Source organism: Anomaloglossus baeobatrachus, chromosome 11, assembly GCF_048569485.1.
Source record: "Anomaloglossus baeobatrachus isolate aAnoBae1 chromosome 11, aAnoBae1.hap1, whole genome shotgun sequence".
Lineage (NCBI taxonomy): Eukaryota > Metazoa > Chordata > Amphibia > Anura > Aromobatidae > Anomaloglossus > Anomaloglossus baeobatrachus.
In genome coordinates, this window is record NC_134363.1 from 86622974 (window position 1) to 86648825 (window position 25852).

At 41.3% G+C, this 25852-nt stretch overlaps 1 protein-coding gene across 2 annotated transcripts in view; it reads left to right on the forward strand.

Moving 5' to 3' along the window:
- RASIP1 (Ras interacting protein 1) overlaps positions 1-25471 on the forward strand; it is a 1579933-nt gene extending 1554462 nt beyond the window's left edge. Inside the window, exon 12 of one of the 2 annotated variants that reach the window (XM_075328610.1) lies at positions 22435-25471. In XM_075328610.1, the coding sequence (XP_075184725.1) occupies positions 22435-22634 (200 nt within the window). In that variant the 3' untranslated portion in view covers positions 22635-25471. The remainder of the gene's footprint in view (positions 1-22434) is intronic. The other variant, XM_075328611.1, reaches the window with a different exon arrangement.
- Positions 25472-25852: the final 381 nt, after the last annotated feature.

The window sequence follows — 25852 nt, forward strand, 5'->3', positions numbered from 1 at the left end:
CCACGGGTTGTGGTAAGGTGGATTACCTCCGCTGCTGTTGGGGAGCACCCGGGGGCGATGGAGATGCAGCTGGGTGTTAACCCCTCTGTGGGTAGCGGTGGATGCCCACGAGGCTCAGTGTCCAAAACACGGGAGGCGATGACCGCTGGAGGTGGCGCGCCGGACCGGACCGGTGGGTGTTGGTGTACTCACGATTGAATGATTGTACACACATATGTCGGTGAAACAAGGGGTCAGTGGCTGGCTGCTGCTTCTGGGTGTATTCGGTTCCCACACCCGGCTGGTGTACCAGTGTCCCTTCCTCCGGCACTATGTACTTTTCTTCTGTTTTGGACAACCTCGTGTGTAACGGGGAAGTCCTCTCCCGGTTCTGTTTTTGGTTGGGAGATGTGCCCACGAAAACTGACCCTTGGGATCTCAGTGGGTTGTTGCAAATACCCTATCCCCTGCGGTGGGCTGCCATTTCGCTCTATCTAGGCTAACACACTGGGATAATGTCTGGAACCTTGCTCTCGGCCTAGTTAATTAGAGAAGGGGCTTGCAACCGTCTTCTAAGTAGGGTCCAGGTACCCCGCCTGTGCACAGTTTCCGGACCGTATCTCTGCTATTGGTACTGGCGGGCTCCAACCCTGTCCCGGTCCACTCTGGATTTCCCGCGACCGGACTCCCGACGCCTTTGGACATGGTCCACTGCTTGCCACCTAGCCAGTGGACCAGGGCCACTACCCTGGCTACCCTTCACTAGGCTCAGGCTTTCACCTCCAACTCCTCTCTCCTCCTCTCTTCTTTTCACCTCTCCCTCTACTGTTGTTTTCCCGCCCCCGGATCCTCAAGACCCCTAGGTGGGCGCTCCCAATCCACCTGGTCCCGCCCACTAGTGTGTCCTTCCTACCCTGAGGGGGGTGGCTAGGGTTTTGTGGCAGATGGTACCTGATGTGGGATGGTGTTGTGTGTGGTGTACTATTTCTCTGTGACCACCTGGTGACGCCAGGGCGTCACATAAACACACACCTTCCACTTACTAAATACGGTCATTTCAGAACAGACTATGCCACTCCCAATTTCTTATGCCCAGATCACTATCTGCACTTTCTTCCCCTCCTGTACAGTAAATGCCCTCCCCCAGTCCCTAGTTTAAAAACGACTTCACTCTTCCAGCCATGTTTCCCCAGCACAGCTACACTCTCCCCATTGAGGTGTAGCCCACCTTTAGCTTGTAGCCAACAGAGAAGTCAGCCTAGTTTTCCATAAACCCAAACCCTCTTTCCTACACCAATTCCTGAGCCACTTATTTACCTCCCTAATCTCTCGCTGCCTCTCTGGATATGGTACAGGCTGTATTTCTGAAAATACCTTCTTCAGCTTACAGCCTATTTCCTTGAAATCATCTTTAAAAACCTTCCACCTATATCTAACTTTAACATTTGTGTCAATGTGCACCAGCCCATCCCACTAGTCAACTTGATCACTGATGTGCTGAGCTTTATCACCAGGAAGACGACACACTGTTTGATGATCCCTGTCTTTGTGACAGATTGTCCTATCTGCGCCTATTCTGCCTTCTTTCACGTAACACTGTGAATCTCTGGCATACAGCTAAACCCTCGTTCACATTTCAAATAAACAGACTGTATGAGTTCAATAGCCTTGATTTATTGGCTGGTAACGTGAACTTGATTGCAGTATACGTGGAATATACAGTGAATATAGGAATATCCAAGGTACAGATGAATACGGTATATCCGAGATACAGATGAATACGGTATATCTAAGATAGTCGAATATGGTATGGAATACGGAATACGGGTAAAAACTATAACAAGAAAATTATTACAGTCAGTACAGTGTTAATACAGAGTTAACATAGCATAACAGTATATGAGATGCAGTTCTAATAAGAATATAGGGGAAAGGTCACTGCAGCTGCAACACATAGAAAATTTTATCTATACAAACAAGGCAGGGAGGACACTAAGGTGTAGGATTACAATGTACAATGCATTTACTACACAGTCTTCCATCTAAGATTCTATCACTAACACATGTAATTTGCTTTGCTCACCGGATTACACTAGGCAGTGTGTGACTGTACAGAGAGGTGAATCAGCAGGTCCTTTTCTCACAAATCCAAGGAGAAAATGGCTGCAGGCTTCTTCAGAGTGCTCAGAGTTGTGTTCCTTTACCCAGAACACACTTAGGCGGGCTTTGCACACTACGACATCGCAGGTGCGATGTCGGTGGGGTCAAATGGAAAGTGACGCACATCCGGCATCGCCTGCGACATCGCAGTGTGTAAAGCCTAGATAATACGATTAACGAGCGCAAAAGCGTCGTAATCGTATCATCGGTGCAGCGTCGGTGTAATCCATAATTACGCTGACGCGACGGTCCGATGTTGTTCCTCGCTCCTGCGGCAGCACACATCACTGTGTGTGAAGTCGCAGGAGCGAGGAACATCTCCTACCGGCGTCACCGCAGCTTCCGTAGGTTATGCAGAAGGAAGGAGGTGGGCGGGATGTTTACATCCTGCTCATCTGTGCCCCTCCGCTCCTATTGGCCGCCTGCCGTGTGACATCGCAGTGACGCCACACGACCCGCCCCCTTAATAAGGAGGCGGGTCGCCGGCCAGAGCGACGGTCGCAGGGCAGGTGAGTGCATGTGAAGCCGGCGTAGCGATAATTTTCGCTACGCCAGCTTTCACAAGATATTGTACCTGCGACGGGGGCGGGGACTATCGCGTGCGACATCGCAGCATCGGCTTGCGATGTCGCAACGTGCAAAGCCCGCCTTAGTGTAAAGAGAAACTCATCAGTTCAAAGAATAACAATGACCTCTAGGGGTTGTAACAGAAATTGCAATGAATGACTATTATCAAGCTGCCATACATGGCAGAACAGTTCCCCTAATAATAAACTCCCCCACTACCAGCACCTGTCTGGCCCGCACTGCTTTCTTGTTTCCCCCTTAATGAAGCAGACACTCCTCTGGCTTTCAGAGGACATGTCTTGCGCAGCAGTGCTACTTCTGTACTGACATCCCCCACATCTGCCAACTTAGCAAACCTTTTAGGGTGTGCCAGATCAAGATTAGCCTCCCCGACAATCTTCCCTCTACAATGCTTTATAACTCTCACCCAACTAGATGCTTGCCTGTCCTGCAGCTTTATACTAGGATCCTCCCCCCATTTACCCCAGTGAGCATATACTCAGTGAGCAGCAAACTCCTTTCCATATTGTCAATGGATCTCATTGTTGCCAGCTGCTTTTTTAGATCCAGTACCTGGGCTTCCAAATACACAATGTGCACACATCTTGCACAGCCGTATGCACCTTCAAACGGCTGTTCAAGAATTGTATATATGTGACAAGATGTACACTGCATACAGTGTACATCTTGTCACATATATACAATTCTTGAACAGCCGTTTGAAGGTGCATACTGCTGTGCAAGATGTCTGCTGTGTCTTTCTTGTATCCTGACTCTCATGTCTGCTGTTTCTTTCTTTTATCTTGTCTCTCTCTTTTCTGCCATCTCTTTCTTTTATCCTGTCTCTCTCTAGTCTGCTGTGACTTTCTTTTGTTCTCTCTCTTGTCTGGTGACTTTTTTTTATATCCGATCTCTCTCTCTAGTCTGCTGTCTCTTTCTTGTATCCTATGTCTCTTTTTCATCTGCTGTTTCCTTCTTGTATCCTGTGTCTATCTGCTGTCTCTTGTATCCTGTTTCTCTCTTATCTGCTCTCTCTTTCTTGCATCCTGTCTCTCTATAGTCTGCTGTATCTTTCTTGTATACAACCACTCTCTGGTCTGCTGTTTCTTTCTTATATCCTGTTTCTCTCTTGTCTGGTGTCTCTGTATGTCATTTCTTCTATGTTTTATCTCTCCTGTTATTTTCGTTCTTTCTTCATTGCGGACCCATTGGGCCCCTGAGCTGCAAAACAATCTACTAACCAAACAGTGCCTGGCAGCTGACATCAGTGGTACTATCACTGGGGGTGCATGACAGTGATGTCATGTGTCACTGTAGCACGGACACCGATATCAGCTGCCAGCAACTGCACGCTGCCTACAGAGGAGGATACCATGTTGGGTGGGAGCTGGGAAAAGTGAGTAGTATAGGTTTTTCTCTTGCGTTAGAGACAGAATGTAAAACTAGCAACAAAAAAAGGAATAAATATCCTCCAAAAATTAAGCATTACTTACAGCAAAGAAGGGCTGCAGTTGTACAATGCCCAGGCCAAAAATTAGTACTCTAGAAGGATGCAGCTAAGCCCCCACTAAGTGGAGGCATCACAGGTGCAGGAAGAGCAAATCAAACACACACTTCCAAAAATGTTTTTGGCCTGGGCGATGTACAACTGCAGCCCTTCTTTGCTGTAAGTGGAGACAGAATGAAGACATATATACCAGGAATGGAATATATTTACCAGAATGGGGTCATGCATACCAGGAGGGGCCAAGGATAGGGACACGTATTCAAGGAAGGGGACATATTTACCCGGATGGTGCCATATATACCAGCAGGGGCCCAGGATGGGTACAAATATACCAGTAAGGGGACACATTTACCAGAATGGGGCCCAGGATAAGGAAATATATACCAGAATGGAGACATATATACCAGGATGGGGCAAGGCATAAGAACATATATACAGGATTGGAATATATATACTAGGATGGGGCCTAAATGGGGGACATATTTATCAAGATGGAGATATATATACCAGAAAGGAGCCTAAGATAAGGACATGTATTCTAGGATAGAGGCATATATACTAAGAAATGGCCTAGGATAAGGCGATATGTACTAGAATGCAAATATATAAAACAAAATGGGGCCTCGGACATATTGATGATGGGAATATATATACCAGGATAATAATAATAATAATATTTATTCATTTATATAGCGCTTTTAATTCCACAGCGCTTTACATAAATTGGCAACACTGTCCTCACTGGGGCTCACAATCTAAGGTCCCTATCAGTATATTTTTGAATTGTGGGAGGAAACCGGAGTACCCGGAGGAAACCCACGCAAACACAGGGAGAACATACAAACTCCTTGCAGATATTGTCCTTGGTGGGATTTGAACCAAGGACCTCAGTGCTGCAAGACTTCAGTGTTAACCACTGAGCTACCGTGCCGCAGTGTATGTGCATATATACCAGCATGGGGGACATATTTGCCAGAGTGAAAGATAAGATGGGGGGACAGAATACCAGGAAGGGGCCTAGGACAGGGACATATATACCAGGATGGGGCCCGGGATAAGGACATGTAGGCCATGGTGGGGACATATATACCAAGATGGGGTCTAGGATGGAGGACATATTTACCAGGATGGGAGCATATAAACGAGAATAGGGGGTATATACACTACAGTTCAAAAGTTTGGATTCACGCAGACAATTTTGTCTTTTCCATGAAAAATCATACTTATATTTATCAAATGAGTTGTATAATGAATAGAAATATAGTCCAGACATTGACGAGGTTAGAAATAATCATTTTTCCTTGAATTAATAATTTTTTCCTTCAGACTTTGCTTTCGTCACAGATTAATTATTTGCAGCAATTCCAGCTTTGCAGACCTTTGGCATTCTAGCTGTTAATTTGCGGAGGAAATCTGGAAATATATCACCCCATGCTTCCAGAAGACCCTCCCACAAGTTGGATTGACTTGATGGGCGCTTTTTGCATACCATAAGGTCAAGCTGCTCCCACAACAGGTCATTAGGGTTGAGATCTGGTGATTGGGCTGGCCACTCCATTACAGATAGAATACCAGCTGCCTGCTTCTTCCCTAAATTGTTCTCGCATAATTTGGAGGTGTGCTTTGGGTCATTGTCCTGTTGTAGGATGAAATTGGCTCCAATCATGCGCTGTCCACAGGGTATGGCATGGCGTTGCAAAATGGAGTGATAGCCTTCCTTATTCAAAATCCCTTTTACCTTGTACAAATCTTCCACTTTACCAGCACCAAAGCAACCCCAGACCATCACATTACCTCCACCATGTTTGACAAATGGCGTTAGGTACTCATCCAGCATCTTTTAAAAAAATAAAAATAAAAAAATAATCCTACAAAGAACATGCAAGTAGAGTAAACAGTCGAAATAGGGATCAAGTTATATCTTTATTTGAAACAAAAATCAAAAAGACAAAATACAAACAAAAAACAGAAAAATACAAAAGGGAATAAGCCATAGAAAATATTTTCATCCAAATGCATCCTAAAAGCACATGTATCACCAATGAATATTGAATATATTAATTGACCTCTAGGGGTCCTCAGTGCAAAAAATATAATTCAAATTTTATGTAAATATTGCACACCCACTAGAAAAAAGTAATAGTTGGTATATATTGCACTCTCCAAAGAATTTATTGCACAATCATACAAAAAATATATATTTTTGGCACTCTCAAAATGTCATAGTTAAAAATGACCAGAAAAAATATATATACAAAACCTCAAGCAGTGCATATAACAGCTTGATCAGGCATATAAACAAGCCCACCTGTGCAAAATATACAAAAATAGAGGGAAAATGCAATATATGAGCTGTAATTAAATCACTAGATAAAGAACCAAAAGTTGGTATAAATAGCAATGCCCAATATTTATTGCACATACCCCAATATAATAAATAAACAGCAGCAGAATGGGCAGAAATAGCAAAAGGATTTCTAAATTGGTATATATACTATAGCCCAATATTTATTGCACTAACCCAAAATGCCTGATTAGCAGCAAAAACATGATTATTGCACTGACCCGAAGTAACAATAGCAGCAAATAAGACAAATAATTACTACATGGATCCAAAGTCCCAGGATAGCAGCAAGAGAGATATGGAGAGGCAAGGGGATACAAATGCAGCCATACATACCTGTGTCAGGCTGCAAAATAAAGGTGCTATGAGTAAGGAAGAAAATAAAGAATACCCTAATGCGCGTTTCGCCAGGGGCTTATTCGTGAGGGTTAATGCGGGGTGTACAGTGCTGGCTAAAAGTATTGGCACCCCTGCAATTCTTTCAGAGAATACTCAGTTTCTTCCTGAAAATGATTGCAATTACAAATTCTTTGGTATTATTATCTTCATTTAATTTGTCTTCAATGAAAAAAAAAAAAATAGAAAGTCAAAATGCCAAATTGGATATAATTCCACACCAAGCATAAATAAGGGGGTGGACAAAAGTATTGGCACTGTCTGAAAAATCATGTGATGTTTCTCTAATTTGTGTAATTAACAGCACCTGTAACTTACCTGTGGCACCTAACAGGTGTTGGCAATAACTAAATCACACTTGCAGCCAGTTGACATGGATTAAAGTTGACTCAACCTCTGTCCTGTGTCCTTGTGTGTACCACAATGAGCATGGAGAAAAGAAAGAAGACCAAAGAACTGTCTGAGGACTTGAGAATCCAAATTGTGAGGAAGCATGAGCAATCTCAAGGCTACAAGTCCATCTCCAAAGACCTGAAAGTTCCTGTGTCTACGGTGCACAGTGTCATCAAGAAGTTTAAAGCCCATGGCACTGTGGCTAACCTCCCTAGATGTGAAAGGAAAAGAAAAATTGACGAGAGATTTCAACGCAAGATTGTGCGGATGGTGGATAAAAAACCTCGACTAACATCCAAACAAGTTCAAGCTGCCCTGCAGTCCGAGGGTACCACAGTGTCAACCCGTACTATCCATCGGTGTCTGAATGAAAAGGGACTGTATGGTAGGATACCCAGGAAGACCCCACTTCTTACCCCGAGACATAAATAGCCAGGCTAGAGTTTGTCAAAACTTACCTGAGAAAGCCTAAAACGTTTTGGAAGAATGTTCCCTGGTCAGATGAGACAAAAGTAGAGCTTTTTGGGAAAAGCCATCAACATAGAGTTTACAGGAAAAAAAAAGAGGCATTCAATGAAAAAAACACGGTCCCTACAGTCAAACATGACGGAGGTTACCTGATGTTTTGGGGTTGCTTTGCTGCCTCTGGCACTGGACTGCTTGACCGTGTGCATGGCATTATGAAGTCTGAAGACTACCAACAAATTTTGCAGCATAATGTAGGGCCCAGTGTGAGAAAGCTGGGTCTCCCTCAGAGGTCATGGGTCTTCCAGCAGGACAATGACCCAAAACACACTTCAAAAAGCACTAGAAAATGGTTTGAGAGAACGCACTGGAGACTACTAAAGTGGCCAGCAATGAGTCCAGACCTGAATCCCATAGAACACCTGTGGAGAGATCTCAAAATGGCAGTTTAGAGAAGGCACTCTTCAAATCTCAGGGACCTGGAGCAGTTTTCCAAAGAAGAATGGTCTAAAATTCCTTCAGAGCATTGTAAGAAACTCATTGATGGTTACCGGAAGCGGTTGTTCGCAGTTATTTTGGCTAAAGGTTGTGGAACCAAGTATTAGGCTAAGGGTGCCAATGCTTTTGTCTGGCCCATTTTTGGAGTTTTGTGTGAAATGATCAATGATTTGATTTTTGTTTCACTCCCTTTTGTGTTTTTTCATTGCAAGCAAAATAAATGAAGATAATAATACCAAAGAATTTGTGATTGCAATCATTTTCAAGAATAACCTGAGTATTATCTGACAGAATTGCAGGGGTGCCAATACTTTTGGCCAACACTGACTGTGCCAGATGTTTATAGTACTCACCAGATCGGTAATGTCAACGCCGGCGTCCGTGGCCCCGAACTGGACGTTCATGGCGCAGCGTCCAATGTCACTTCCCCCCACTCTCAAAGGAGAGCGGAGGGAGCTGAGTGTCAGGACATGTTGTCATGACGACCGACACATGAGCAGCAGGACCGAGCGCACACCGTTGGAAGTACAAAGTGAAAACATGACTCATTGTCTCCTTCCAAGGGGAGGGAGACAAGGAAGCAGGTGTCACCAGGACAACCATATAAACGTATTACAGATCATGGAGAGGAAATATAGAATAGAGGAGGATCCAAGCACTTAAGTATATCTGGGAAGTTATTATTACCAACAGATCATAGATATAAACAGAGAGATAAAAAGGAAAAGATTAAATATCTCATATCATAATATCATAGTATCATAGTATCATAGTTTTTAAGGTTGAAGGGAGACTCTAAGTCCATCTAGTTCAACCCGTAGCCTAACATGTTTATCCAGAGGAAGGCATAAAAAACCCCAATGTGGCAAACAAGTTCCAATGGGGAAAAAATGTCCTTCCTGACTCCACATCCGGCAATCAGACTAGTTCCCTGGATCAATACCCTGTCATAAAATCTAATATACATAACTGGTAATATTACATTTTTCAAGAAAGGCATCCAGGCTCTGCTTAAATGTTAGTAGTGAATCACTCATTACAACATCATGCGGCAGAGAGTTCCATAGTCTCACTGCTCGTACAGTAAAGAATCCTCGTCTGTGATTATGATTAAACCTTCTTTCCTCAAGACGTAGCGGATGCCCCCGTGTTCCAGTCGCAGGCCTAGGTGTAAAAAGATCTTTGGAAAGGTCTCTGTACTGTCCCCTCATATATTTATACATTGTGATTAGATCCCCCCTAAGCCTTCGTTTTTCCAAACTAAATAACCCCAAGTTTAATAACCTGTCTTGGTATTGCAGCCCACCCATTCCTCTAATAATCTTGGTGGCTCTTCTCTGCACCCTCTCCAGTTCAGCTATGTCCTTCTTATATATCGGTGACCAGAATTGTACACAGTATTCTAAGTGCGGTCGCACTAGTGACTTGTACAGAGGTAGAACTATATTTTTTTCATGAACACTTATACCTCTTTTAATACATCCCATTATTTTATTAGCCCTGGCAGCAGCTGCCTGACACTGTCCACTAAAGTGAAGTTTACCATCCACCCATACACCCAAGTCTTTTTCTGTGTCTGTTTTACCCAGTGTTCTACAATTAAGTACATAATCATAAATGTTATTTCCTCTACCCAAGTGCATGACCTTACATTTATCTACATTAAACTTCAATTGCCACTTCTCAGCCCAATCCTCCAATTTACATAAATCTCCCTGTAATATAAAATTATCCTCCTCTGTATTGATTACCCTGCAGAGTTTAGTATCATCTGCAAATATTGAAATTCTACTCCGCATGCCCCCAACAAGGTCATTTATAAATATGTTGAAAAGAAGCGGGCCCAATACTGACCCCTGTGGTACCCCACTATGAACTGAGACCCAGTCCGAGTACGTACCATTAATAACCACCCTTTGTTTCCTATCACTGAGCCAGTTTTTAACCCAGTTACACATATTTTCCCCTATCCCCATTATTCTCATTTTATGTACCAACCTTTTGTGTGGCACCGTATCAAAAGCTTTTGAAAAGTCCATATACACAACATCCACTGCATTTCCCTGGTCCAGACTTGAACTTACCTCTTCATAGAAGCCGATCAAATTAGTTTGACAGGATCGATCCCTTATAAACCCATGTTGATACTCTGTCATAAGGTTATTTTTCTTGAGATACTCCAGTATAGCATCTCTCAAGAAACCCTCAAGGATTTTACCAACCGTAGAGGTTAAACTTACCGGCCTATAATTTCCCGGCTCAGTTTTTGCCCCCTTTTTGAATATTGGCACCACATTTGCTATGCGCCAGTCCTGCGGTATCGACCCTGTTATTAAGGAATCTGAGAAGATTAAAAATAATGGTCTATCTATCACAGAACTCAATTCCTGTAGTACTCTGGGGTGTATGCCATCCGGGCCCGGAGATTTGTCAACCTTAGTGATTTCGAGGCGGCGGCGTACTTCCTGCTGGGTTAAGCAGGTAATATTCAAGGGTGAATTTATGGTATCACTGGTCATGTCATCTGCCATGGCATTTTCTTGTATAAAAACCGTAGAAAAAAAGTCATTCAGCAGGTTGGCTTTACCCTCATCCCCTTCCACCATTTCACCAAGACTATTTTTAAGGGGGCCAACACTATCGCTTTTCAGTTTTTTACTGTTTATGTAGTTAAAGAATATTTTAGGATTATTTTTACTTTCTCTCGCAATGAGTCTCTCTGTCTCAAACTTAGCTAACTTAATTTGCTTTTTACATATTTTATTTAATTTTCTATAATTATATAATGCCTCATCACTACCTACCCTCTTTAGTTCTTTTAAGGCTTTCTGTTTTTCTTTTATTGCTTCCCTTACAGCTCTATTTAGCCATAGGGGTTTCCTCCTATTTCTAGCATGTTTGTTCCCATAGGGTATATTTTCTGCACAAGCCCTATTCAGGATGCTCATAAAAGTCTCCCATTTGCTTTGTGTACTTTTATTACTTAGTACATCATCCCAGTTTATTGCACTAAGATCATCTCTCAACCGTTTAAAATTTGCTTTCCTGAAGTTTAGTGTCCTTGTAGCCCCTCTACTAGACATCTTACTAAAGAATACATGAAAACTTATTATTTTGTGATCACTATTCCCCAAGTAACCCCCAACTTGTATATTTGATATGCGGTCTGGCCTATTGGTTAGTACAAGGTCTAGTAGTGCTCCCCCTCTTGTGGGGTCCTGTACCATTTGTGAAAGGTAATTATCTTTCATTGTTATCAAAAATCTATTTCCTTTGCTGGAACTGCAAGTTTCTGTTCCCCAATTTATATCAGAATAGTTAAAGTCCCCCATAATAATTACCTCTCCGAGACTCGCTGCTTTATCAATTTGCTTTATGAGGAGATTCTCTACCTCTTCCATAATATTCGGCGTCTTATAACACACCCCTATCAGTATTTTATTATTCATTCTCCCCCCCCTTATTTCCACCCATAGGGACTCTACATTCTCAGTACCCTCACATATGTTGTCACGCAGGATGGGTTTTAAGGATGATTTTACATATAGACACACACCTCCCCCTCGCTTATTTGTACGGTCATTCCTGAATAGGCTATAACCCTGTAAATTAACAGCCCAGTCATAGCTCTCATCCAGCCATGTCTCTGATATCCCCACTATATCATAATTTTCTTCCAACAATATTAATTCTAATTCCTCCACCTTATTTGTGAGGCTTCGGGCATTAGTGTACATGCACGTTACGTATGACTCTGTACCTGTATTCCTGCTTACTGTATTAACTGTCCTAACCCTTCCCCCCGTACCACCCCCAATTTCATTACTTGTGCCCTGGTCACTATCTGCACTACATTCCCCTTCTATAAAGTGAATACCCTCGCCCCCCATTCCTAGTTTAAACACTCCTCCAACCTTCTAGCCATTTTCTGCCCCAGCAGAGCTGCACCTTCCCCATTAAGATGCAGCCCATCCCTAGCATAGAATCTGTAGCCAACTGAAAAGTCGGCCCAATTCTCCAGGAACCCAAAACCCTCTTTCCTACACCAATTCCTGAGCCACCTGTTAACCTCCCTGATCTCTCTTTGCCTCTCTGGTGTGGCTCGTGGCACAGGTAGTATTTCCGAAAATACCACCTTTGAGGTCCATGCTTTAAGCTTACAACCTAATTCCCTGAAATCATCTTTAAGGACCTTCCACCTACCTCTAACTTTGTCATTTGTGCCAATGTGTACAATGACCGCTGGGTCCTCCCCAGCCCCTCCCAATAATCTGTCAACCCGATCAGCGATGTGCCGAACTCGAGCGCCAGGAAGACAACACACTGTTCGGCGATCCCTGTCTTTGTGACAGATTGCCCTATCTGTCCCCCTAATAATTGAGTCCCCCACTACCAGTACCTGTCTTGCCTGCCCTGCACTCCTATTCCCCCCCTTACTGGAGCAGACACTCCTCTGGCATTCAGAGGTCATGCCTTGCTGCAGTAATGCTACCCCTGTAATGACATCCCCCTCATCTGCCAAGTTTGCAAACCTATTGGGGTGTGTCAGTTCAGGACTAGCCTTCCTACCACTTTTCCCTTTACCCCCCTTTCTAACTGTCACCCAGCTAACTACCTCACCGTCCTGCCGCTCCCTACTACGATCCTCCCCCACATCTGACCCAGCAAGCTGCTGCTCAGTGAGCAGCACACTCCTTTCCATATTGCTAATGCATCTCAGAGTTGCCAGCTGCTCATTTAGATCCAGTATCTGGGCTTCCAAACGTGCAACTTGCGCACATCTCGAACAACAGTATGCACCCTCGAACGGCTTTTCAAGGACTGCATACATGAGACAAGATGTACACTGGATCGCATTAGCAATAGTGGAGCACATTTTCTAATGGGGATAGCACTAAACAAATGTTAAGTAATTAAACAACTAAATACAAACAATTCTACTTACTTTTGCTCACACTTTGCTCACTCACGCTCACAATGAAGAAGACAGGCTAAAATTCAGAAGTCTTCCTTCCGGCTGTAACGGCCAAAACCCGGTTCTCCTTGAGCTCGCGGTGACTCTTCACTTATCCCAGAAGGCACTGGGACTATGCAAATTATCCTCGCAAGACTCCTTCCCTCATATATCGGAGGAAAAAAAAAAAAAGACAAATATTATGTAAAATTATACGAATAATTATATAAACAAAAATAATTGAAAATAAAAAAATATAAAAAAATAAAAATAAATATTTTTTTTAAATAAATAGAATGAATAAAAATAAATACAGTATATAAATGAAAAAAGAAAAAAAAACAAATTAGTAGAGAAAACAGGTTATAAGAAAACACATACATAACAATGTGATCATGAAAAAAGTGAATTAATTGCATTGGTATTAAGTGTATATAGCACCGAAATGCATAAATATATATATACAGTGCCTACAAGTAGTCTTCAACCCCCTGCAGATTTAGCAGGTTTACACATTCGGAATTAACTTGGCATTGTGACATTTGGACTGTAGATCAGCCTGGAAGTGTGAAATGCACTGCAGCAAAAAAGAATGTTATTTCTTTTTTTTTTTTTTTTTTTTTTAAATTGTGAAAAGTTTATTCAGAGGGTCATTTATTATTCAACCCCTCAAACCACCAGAATTCTGTTTGGTTTCCCTAAAGTATTAAGAAGTATTTCAGGCACAAAGAACAATGAGCTTCACATGTTTGGATTAATTATCTCTTTTTTCAGCCTTTTCTGACTAATTAAGACCCTCCCCAAACTTGTGAACAGCACTCATACATGGTCAACATGGGAAAGACAAAGGAGCATCCCAAGGCCATCAGAGACAAGATCGTGGAGGGTCACAAGGCTGGCAAGGGGTACAAAACCCTTTCCAAGGAGTTGGGCCTACCTGTCTCCACTGTTGGGAGCATCATCCGGAAGTGGAAGGCTTATGGAACTACTGTTAGCCTTCCACGGCCTGGACACCCTTTGAAAGTTTCCTCCCGTGCCGAGGCCAGGCTTATCCGAAGAGTCAAGGCTAACCCAAGGACAACAAGGAAGGAGCTCCGGGAAGATCTCATGGCAGTGGGGACATTGGTTTCAGTCAATACCATAAGTAACGTACTCCACCGCAATGGTCTCCGTTCCAGACGATCCCGTAAGTTACCTTTACTTTCAAAGCGTCATGTCAATGCTCGTCTACAGTTTGCTCATGATCACTTGGAGGACTCTGAGACAGACTGGTTCAAGGTTCTCTGGTCTGATGAGACCAAGTTCGAGATCTTTGGTGCCAACCACACACGTGACGTTTGGAGACTGGATGGCACTGCATACGACCCCAAGAATACCATCCCTACAGTCAAGCATGGTGGTGGCAGCATCATGCTGTGGGGCTGTTTCTCAGCCAAGAGGCCTGGCCATCTGGTCCGCATCCATGGGAAGATGGATAGCACGGCCTACCTGGAGATTTTGGCCAAGAACCTCCGCTCCTCCATCAAGGATCTTAAGATGGGTCGTCATTTCATCTTCCAACAAGACAATGACCCAAAGCACACAGCCAAGAAAACCAAGGCCTGGTTCAAGAGGGAAAAAATCAAGGTGTTGCAGTGGCCTAGTGAGTCTCCTGACCTTAACCCAATTGAAAACTTGTGGAAGGAGCTCAAGATTAAAGTCCACATGAGACACCCAAAGAACCTAGATAACTTGGAGAAGCTCTGCATGGAGGAGTGGGCCAAGATAACTCCAGAGACCTGTGCCGGCCTGATCAGGTCTTATAAAAGACGATTATTAGCTGTAATTGCAAACAAGGGTTATTCCACAAAATATTAAACCTAGGGGTTGAATAATAATTGACCCACACTTTTATGTTGAAAATTTATTAAAATTTAACTGAGCAACATAACTTGTTGGTTTGTAAGATTTATGTATCTGTTAATAAATCCAGCTCTTGTTTGAAGTTTGCAGGCTCTAACTTATTTGCATCTTATCAAACCTGCTAAATCTGCAGGGGGTTGAGACTACTCGTAGGCACTGTATATATATATATATATATATATATATATATATATATATGTAATTAATAATATGAAAAAAATGAAAGAGAAAAAAATAATGATAATAATAATAAAATGTGAATGAAATGTGAATGAACTCAACAATATATCAAAATATGTCATTTCTATCCAATGTATAGTAATGTGTAGTGTTTGTGTGTGTGTCCATCCATGTATAAGTGTAAAATTAAAGAAATAATCAAGAGTAGAAAAAATAAAAAATTTATATATATATATATATATATTTTTTACACTATTTTTCCAAAAAAGTCTTCCTTTTTTATTCTTGAATAATGCTTGGTCTTCCAACCACCAGATATTCCTCCATAAAACTCTTTCTAAAAATGGGAAAAAGGTGAAATATAAAACCAAAAAAAGAGATTTTTCCTTTAAATATATAAAATTACTAAAAGGTAAAAACAACCCTACAAGTGTTTTACAAAAACGGAGCAAAGCTGAGTATTTCATTAAGGCCTTTAGGTTGGACACTATCAATAGTCATAATCCATCATGATTCCAATTGGAATAACTTTTTCTTCATGTCACCACCACGTTGTTCTATTGGGATACAGTCAATCACAAAAGCTCTTAAAAGATCCCCATTGCATGGATGTGCTAATTTAAAGTGTCTTGCCAAAGGTTTAAGGATGTAAATATCTGATATATCAACCGCATGGTTAATATCTCTGACATGCTTCCGTATACGGACTTTGAGAGGTCGAGAAGTCAAACCCATATACACCTTTTTGCATGGACAATATGCATAATAGACCACATATGTGGTATTGCTTGTAATGTGATCTTAAATTCTCGCAATCCATTTGTCGATGTAAACATGGTATTTCTTGCCATATTTGGACACGCAATGCACATACCACATGGGTAAAAACCCCATTTGGGCCTTTTGGACCCAAATGTCAAAGAAGATTTAGGTCCTGCATAATTGCTATGGGTCAATAGATCTCTGAGGTTGCTTGACCTCCTATACGTGATGGTAGGCCTATCTTTAATGTACTGTATTTTGACAAAACGTTATCAGCTTGAATAATAGGCCAACATTTGTTAATAGCATCCGACACGTCCTTCCATCTATAGCTATAAGTGGAAATAAATCTCTCCTCTTGTGTAGATTTCTCTCGTTGTCTAGGGCATAAAGTGCTTCTCTTTTGCTCTTGACCACCTGTTGGTATCCTTTCTTAATACATCTTCCAGAATATCCCCTTTCCGAAAAACGAGAGACCAACTCCACAGCTTGTTTGTGAAAAGTAGATCCTGAAGAGTAGAAGCTATGTGTTCTCAAGAATTGACCTGTTGGGATACTTCGTATAAGTGCTTGTGGATGAGATGATGACGCATGCAGTAGAGAATTCACTGCTGTACCTTTTTTGAATACTTTCGTTTGCAACACCCCATAGTCATCCCACGTATGTCCAAAAATTCAATAGTAGATTGACTGTAGTGAAAGGTAAACTTCACATTAATTTGATTGCAGTTAAGTTGACCTATAAATGTCAACAAATCATCTTCACTGCCTTGCCAAATCATAAATATATCGTCGATTTATCTTGTCCACATTAGGCCATACTCAGCTAATTGTAATAGATGGGACTGAAAGACGTCCCTTTCCCACAGCCCCAGGAACAAATTAGTACATGAGGGCGCAAACGTCACCCCCATAGCTGTGCCCTGGAGCTGTAGGTAGGGGACATCTTTGAACAGAAAGAAATTATGCCTAGGGGAGAAGTCAAGCAAAGAGATCAAAAATGATTTAAAAGAAAAATCCAAATTTTTGGTATTCAAAAAGAACTTGACTGCTCCACTTCCATCATCATGTTGGATTGATGTGTACAATGATTCCACATCTAATACTACCAGCCACATGCTATCATCCATATGAATATTGGACACTTTGTTCAAGAATTCATTTGTGTCCTTCAAAAAGGAAGGTAAGGTCTTCACCAAAGGCTTTAAATAAAAATCCAAAAACTTACCCATGGCTTCACATAAGCTGCCATTGCCAGAAACGATGGGCCGACCAGGAGGTGTTTTTAAATTCTTATGAATTTTGGGTAGTAAATACAGACATGCTGTCCATGGGCAATTAGGTAGAAGTCCTTCCTTGGTCTCTTTATCAATGACTCCATTTTGAAGGGCAGTGTCCAAAATATCATGTAGCTCCATCTGAAAAGCAGAAGTGGGATTAAAGGTAAGCCTCTTATAACAATTACCATCCTTAAGTTGTCTAAAAGCCTCTTTCTCATAGAGGTGGGTGGGCCATAGAACAACATTCCCACCTTTATCAGATGGCTTGATCACAACATTTTTAAGCTGTTTCAATTCTTTAAGGGCTTGTCTCTGATCCAACGTGAGATTATCACCTCTGATTGATGTAGAAATGTTCTCTAATTATTTGGTTACTAGTTGAACAAAAAGTTCTATATTAGGATAAAATTTAAGAGGTGGAAATTTTCAGTTGTTCTGCGTCTCACAAATGTTCTTCTGTGGGATCCAAACACCCCAAACTTTGATTAGTCTATCCATAACACTTTTTTCCAATCTTCCTCTGTCCAATGTCTGTTCTTTTGCCCATATTAATCTTTTCCTTTTATTAGCCAGTCTCAGAGATGGCTTTTTTTTTGCCACTCTGCCCTGAAGGCCTGCATCCCAGAGTCGCCTCTTCCCTGTAGATGTTGACACTGGCGTTTTGCGGGTACTATTTAATGAAGCTGCCAGTTGAGAACCTGTGAGGCGTCGATTTCTTAAACTAGAGACTCTAATGTACTTGTCTTATTGCTCAGTTGTGCAGCGGGGCCTCTCACTTCTCTTTCTACTCTTGTTAAAGCCTGTTTGTGCTCTCTCTGAAGGGAGTAGTACATACCGTTGTAGAAAATCTTCAGTTTCTTGTCAATTTCTCACATGGAACATCCTTCATTTCTAAGAACAAGAATAGACTGTCGAATTTCAAATGAAAGTTCTCTTTTTCTGGCCATTTTGAGAGTTTAATGGAACCAACAAATGTAATGCTCCATATTCTCAACTAGCTCAAAGGAAGGTCAGTTTTATAGCTTCTCTAATCAGCAAAACTGTGTTCAGCTATGCTAACATACTTGCACAAGGGTTTTGAAGGGATTTCTAAACATCTATTAGCCTTCTAACACAGTTAGCAAACACAATGAACACTGGAGTGGTGGTTGTTGGAAATGGGCCTCTATACATCTATGTAGATATTGCATTAAAAACCAGACGTTTGAAGCTAGAATAGTCAATTACCACATTAACAATGTAAAGAGTGTGTTTCTGTTTAATTTAATGTTCGCTTCATTGAAAAAAAATATGCTTTACTTTCAAAAATAAGGAAATATCTAAGTGACTCTAAACTTTTGAGCTGTAGTGTATACTAGCATGGGGACATATTTACCAGGATGGGGGACATATTTACCAGGACGGGGTACATTAGAACAAGATGGGGGACATTACTACATAATAGGAGAAGGGCAACTCATATGTCCTTATAGGATTTAGAATGCTACAAGAGCCCATACATATGAGCAACATGCGGGTAGAGGTGCCAGGTCCAAATTTTGTACCGGGGCCCATCGAACTATACTTACACCCCTGTACATGGGCATGCAGGTCATAGTAAATTGAATGAAACATTACCTTGCTATTTGTTATCCGATGTTTTATTCCATGGAAAACTACATTTGTCTTCCTATGTAAATTAGCCGTTAAGATCTATGGGCAGGACATGGGTTTCCCCAAGAATCTTCCTTTAGTGTTTATATTATACTAGCTGTACTACCCGGCTTCGCCCGGGTTAATAACTGCTGTTAACAAAATAGAATGTATTAACAAAAACCACAAAACAAATAGATAGAAATGTAATTATTAAATTGTTGCCTATATTAACCAATCAGAGCTCAGATTAATTAACTGTAGCAAAATAGAAGCTAAGCTGTGATTGGTTGCTATTGCCAGCCTGATAAATCTCCAGGCAACAGAAAGCCCTCCCCACTGACAGTATATATTAGCTCACACATACACAAAATAGACAGGTCATGTGACTGACAGCTGCCATATTTCCTATATGGTACATTTGTTGCTTTTGTAGTTTGGCTGCTTAGTAATCAGATTTTTATTTTTGAAGGATAATACCAGACTTGTGTGTGTTTTAGGGCGATTATGTGGCGAGGTTGGTGTATGTGTGGTGAAATGTGTGCTGAGGGTGGTATATGTGTTCAAGTACGTGGTAGTGTGTGGCGCATTTTGTGTGTGTGTTCATATCCCCGAGTGTGGGGCCCTAACTTAGCAACTGTACGGTATATACTCTTTGGCGCCATCGCTCTCATTCTTTAAGTCCCCCTCGTTCACATCTGGGAGCTGACGATTTGCCCTCAACAATTTTCGTTTCACTTTTTCCCCATTATGTAGATAGGGGCAAAATTGATTGGTAAATTGGAACATGCTGGGTTAAAATTTCGCCTCACAACATAGCACCCGGCGCTGCCCAGGATAGTAACTGTCTCTCTGTTTCTCTCCCATTCTCTGTCTGTCTCCCCCTCTGTATATATCTCTCTGTCTCTCTATCTCTTTGACTGTCTGTCTCTTTCCCTGTCTGTCTCTGTCTCTTTCGCCGTCTGTCTCAATCTCTTTCCCTATCTGTTTATCTATCTCTTTCCCTGTCTGTCTATCTATCTCTGTCACTTTCCCTGTCTGTCTCTTTCCCTGTCTGTCTCTTTCCCTCTCTTTCCCTGTCTGTTTCTTTCCCTCTCTTTCCCTCTGTCTCTTTCCCTCTTTCCCTCTGTCTCTTTCCCTATGTCTGTCTCTTTACCTGTCTTTGTCTCTTACCCGGTCTGTCTCTTTCCCTCTCTTTCCCTGTCTGTCTGTTTCCCTGTGTCTGTCTCTTTGTCTGTGTCTGTCTCTTTACCTGTATGTGTCTGTCTCTTAACCTGTCTCTCTCTTTCCCTCTTTTTCCCTGTCTGTCTCTTTCCCTGTCAGTCTGTCTCTTTGTGTCTGTCTCTTACCCTGTCTATGTCTGTTTCTTACCCTGTCTGTGTCTGCCTCTTTCCCTGTCTGTGTCTGTCTCTTTCCCTGGCTGCATTGTGACACGCCAACATTCCAAATAAGGGCGTGGCTGCGCATTCTTCTGTAGTTCTGGCTGCACTGTGGCTCCCAGCTCCATTCGCTTTAATGGAGGCAGGTTTTTTGGTGAATAACTGTAAAGCGCGGAGTTAAAATTTCCCCTCAAAACATAGCCTATGACGCTCTCGGGGTCCAGAAGTGTGAGTGTGCAAAATTTTGTGGCTAAATGAATAACGGCATAAACTTCAGCATATTAAATAGAAAAAATGTATATAAATATATCCATATATATATATATCATATAATATGCAGAGGGGACTACAATATATGAACCAAATCGCTAAAAATTAACATATCACACAGAGGAAGAGTAGGCGATCATGTGGTTCAAAAATATTTTTTATTAATTAATGCAGAGAGGTGAAAAGGGTTAAGGCAGAAAACGGATTACATCACCACAATTGTGGGGTAAGAGGCATACTTAGATGTACAAACAGTAGCTGGCAAAATAGTGCATTATAGATGTAAAAATTACACATGCATTACTATATAGAGTATTCAAAGCTGTGTAACAGAATAACCACAGACACGGATATTTTAGTGGCACATGGTTACGGGGACGCTGGTTTGCTTACCCGGCGTCCTCTGTGGCCATGACGCGTCTGTGAGGCGGGACTTCCACCCGGCCGGCTTCGGATGCGTTGCTATGTCTGCCCAATCGGCTGGGGATTGAGGCCTTTTAACGGCACCCCCTTTCCCTTCCGGTCACGCCCCTGACGAAGCTACACTCTGAAATGCGCATCGGGCGCATTACCACCACAGCGATATCAGTCTAGGTAATGTCTATTGTTGCTGGCCTATTGATCTACAGTGTTTTTTGTATTTTGTACTATTTTAAAATAATTCCCTGTGGAAGCGGTTTTTCCATGGTACATCGGTATCCTATGTGCTGCACTCTGACTGTCTTATCCCTTTGAGCGGATATGCAGAGACGGGTGCCTCTGTCGGCTTTTCTGATCGCATTAATCAGCTGGAGCACTTTTTGTATTCTAATTATCCTCTCAGTGGGAATTCTGTGACGGTTCAATCTCCACTGTTTTGTATATGCCTTGTTATGTGCTCCTTTGTGATTGTGCTGATCTGTGTTACCGACATCGGCACATGTCTTAGTACTCTATAAGTATGATCCTCTTGCCCAAGGGGTAACGGATCATCTATGGTGTGCAGTCTATAGGTAGGCTTATGGTGCTATTGTATGTGCCACTAAAATATCCGTGTCTGTGGTTATTCTGTTACACAGCTTTGAATACTTTATATAGTAATGCATGTGTAATTTTTACATCTATAATACACTATTTTGCCAGCTACTGTATGTACATCTAAGTATGCCTCTTACCCCACGACTGTGGTGATGTAATCTGTTTTCTGCCTTAACCCTTTTCACCTCTCTGCATTAATTAATAAAAAATATTTTTGAACCACATGATCGCCTACTCTTCCTCTGTGTGATATGAAAATTTTGTGGCTATAGCTGCGACGGTGCAGATGCCAATCCTGGACATACATACATACACACACACATACACACATTCAGCTTTATATATTAGATAAAAGAGGGCATTACCAGTGTGAGACATGAAATGACTGACACTGCTTTCCTGATCTACATGTCTCACACTAGTAATGCACCCTTTTATGTGAAATAAGCTCTTTCCATCTATTCTCTTTCCTTCTCCTTACAGTCCTCTCCCATCCCCTCTCCATAGAAGAAAATGCACTGTCACTTTACACCTGTAGTCTTTGCCTTAACTGCGAAGGCAGCAGATTTTCTGCACAAAAAGCGCAAAAGAAAAAACTCAGAATTTACCCTATGTAGGAACATTGCCTGAGTTTTCTGATAGGGTATTTGATAATTATTTTTACACCAGACAGTCTTAAAAATAATCATGAAACATAAAAATTAATATAACCTGTTTTACAGTGAGTAACCTAAATTTTTTGTTCACAGCAGATATTTTTGAGAGCTTCACTGATCATCCTCCATTGATTCTGCCATGTGACAACTTCCGAATGCAACTTTCCCAGCCCATGGATAGCGATGCCTTTCACAAGCAGTTGTGTCAGCTGAGACGATTTGTTTGGGACCTTGAGCAAAAATCACTGCCTGCAAATCAGAGGTCTTTATTCCGAGTGGAGAACAGCCAGTAAGAAAGAGCAACTAATACACTGCCTCCAAGAGTCCAAGCAAAACAATATAATTATAAATATAGGACTACCTTATGAATTATTAGTCTTTATTCAAATGTATCATGTAATCTTTTCAAGTAATCATAATTATTGGTAACACAGGTCTGCAAAAAATTTTTTTCGATAGCTGTTTTGGTTATTCCACATAATCTTTATGTTTTTGAGTGAGTTGAATCCGAAAATGACCTCCGTTTTGTCATAGGACATCACGTTTTCTGACAATTTAAGTAACTATGTTAAATAAGACAATACTTCAAAATAAATAAAAATAGACTCATAAAATTAATTTTTTATTACAAATGTTTCATGAAAATTATTTTTTAACTGCAATGAGCTCACTAACACACACTAAAATCGATTATTCTTCCCTGTGAGGCTTCTCTTGGTACATTTACGCTTGTGAGTAGCATCTGTAATGTCTCTCTGAAGCGTCCAACAGTAGTCTGCCATCATTGTAATGCTCCATCTTCCCTGGTATCTTCTTTCCATCTCTTTAATGTCCTGGTGGAATCATTCACCTTGCTCTTCACTCACAGCTCCCAAATTTTCAGGAAAGTTTCAAGGTGGGAATGGAAGAAATGCACTTTCAAACTCATCAGGCAACCTAAAGCTTGAAATGCTTTAAGCATTCGTCCGACAATTTGCTTGTAGTCAGGGTCTTTGTTATTGCCTAAAAAGTTCTGTACGACTTCTTTAAATGCAATCCACCCTTCTTTTTGAGGATGTGTCATGGTATTGATAAACTCTTGATCAGCTATAAGTCTTCTAATGTCTGGTCCGACGAACACACCTTCCTTCAATTTTGCCTCCGAGAGGCCTGGAAACTTGGCGACCAAGTATTGGAAGCATTCTCCATCTTTTGGAAGTGATTTTACGAATTGCTTTATCAATCCCTATTTGATGTGGAGAGGTGGTAGAAGAACTTATGGGGAGGAACCAAAGTTTCTCGGAGGACATTTTTTTCACCAACTGTGAGCACCCTCGGCTGCCAATTCTTCTTGGTCCAGTGATTTTGTCGGTCTCGACTGTCCCATTGACATAGAAAACAAGGGTATTTGGTATACCCAGCTTGTTGCCCGAGCAGCATGCACAAGACTTTCAAATCCCCGCACACTTGCCAACCCTGGTCTTCATATTTAAGTTTACGAAGAACCAATTCCAAGTTCTCGTAGGTTTCCTTGAGGTGTACGGAATGACCTACAGGGATTGAAGCATAAAAACCGCCATTGTGGAGTAAAACTGCTTTGAGACTTCTTTTTGAAGAATCTATAAAAAGATGCCATTGCGCTGAATCATATTGGATTTTGAATTGACCCATCAAACCTTCAACATCGATGCAATAAACCAACTTATCTTCCTGGGCAAAGTAAGGAACAAACTCGTCTTCACGATGTCTAGACCATGAAAAAGACACTCCTGGCAACAATAAATTCTTGCTTTTGAGCCTTGAGCCGAGTAACTCAGCGGCATCTTTGGGAAGATTTAAGTCTCTTACCAAATCATTCATCTTCTCCTGGGAAAACAATTTTGGTCTTGTATCATCTTCAAAGTCAGAACTTGATTCATCTGGTTCAGGTATGACTCCACCTTAATCGGACATAGTTATCTCTTCCAAGGTATCAGGAGCCTTGGGTACTGGTATATCTGTGCCATGGGGAATGGGACGAATTGCTGAGTGAATATTGGGGTATGAAATGGAATTCTTCCATTTTGAATCATACCCTTTCACATCGCATGAACAAAAGTAACAATCGTCACTATGGTTCTTTTGCTCTTGCCATACCATAGGAATCCCATAACGGAAAGCTTTTTTCTTACCCTTGAACCAATTTTAGAGGTCCTCAACACACCGGTTGCACACTTTATGAGGCACCCAAGCTTTTTCTTGATCTTCAAGTTTTAGTCCGAAATATGCAAAGTATACTTTTTTCACAAAGTCTGTAATATTCAGCTGTTGCTTCAACACTGTATATTCACCACAAATGTAACAGAAACTGTCAGGCGAATTAATATACTTCCGCTGAGCTATAATGCTTATTTTGGGAAACATGGTTGAACATGAAGAGCTAACAGGAACGGAGATTAAAAAGTGTGAACAGGCGAGAACAAAGATAAAACAATTGAAGCAAGCCCGGGCATGTCAGAGCCTGCTCATTCAGCTTGCAAAATGTTGATGCTGGTTTCATTAGCTCACTCTGAAAGTTCTTTTTTTTTGGCATTATATATCTTCAATTAATTGATTTGAATTAATTAACAGTAATTTTGACTTTCAAAACCCTAAAAAAAAAAAAAAGAAAAGAAATTATGAAAAATTTACAAAATTTGAAGATAATTTTGCATTTTATGGCAAATGCTGATGTCCAGAATTTTTTTCAATATTTTTTTCATTTTCAGCACACCAAAATACATGGAAATTAGACGAAAATAATCAAACAGCTTTTTAGTCGCAGACCTGTGAATTATATGTTTTCTGTTATTTACGTTTTATAATGAGCAACGTGGAATGGAAGTGCAAACTTGTTGTTCTGGATCTCTTCTTGTGATAATATTTAACAAGATATCCCTTAGGTAAGGTCAGGCAAAATACTCAATTACTGAATGCTCTTACATTAATTTATATCTTTCATATGAATGCTCTTTGCCACAATACAACTAAACCATGTTATTTCTATTGAACTTAAAATGTATTCTCTTATATGCTTCTAGAACAAAAATGGTTAAATGTAGACTCCTTTCCTCCCCGGCATTTATACATTTTTTTAATGCTATATAGATATGTATAAAAAACATGTACTGAAGACTGTAATTAATAAAATGTTACAATTTTGTTGTTTCCTCTAAACTGGTATTTGCTTACGTTCATGTTCCAATCGTATAAACATTAAAGAGGTTGTTAAATTTCAGAAAAGGTTTGAACAGGCTCACATATCCCCACTGTGCAAGTGTGAGCAGCGATCGATCCATCTAGTCTGATCAGCCCCATTGCACTGCCGCATTCTACCGTGGAGAGCACACAGTGCTCGCAATAGGCTAATAATGCCTGCACAATGCGAGCAGCGATCCATAGATCTAGTCTGACCAGCATCATTTTACTTCCACGTTCCATCATGGGACGCACCCAGTGCTCATGCACCACTCGCGACCGGCTAATTATGTCTGCACAAAGTAAATTTATTTAT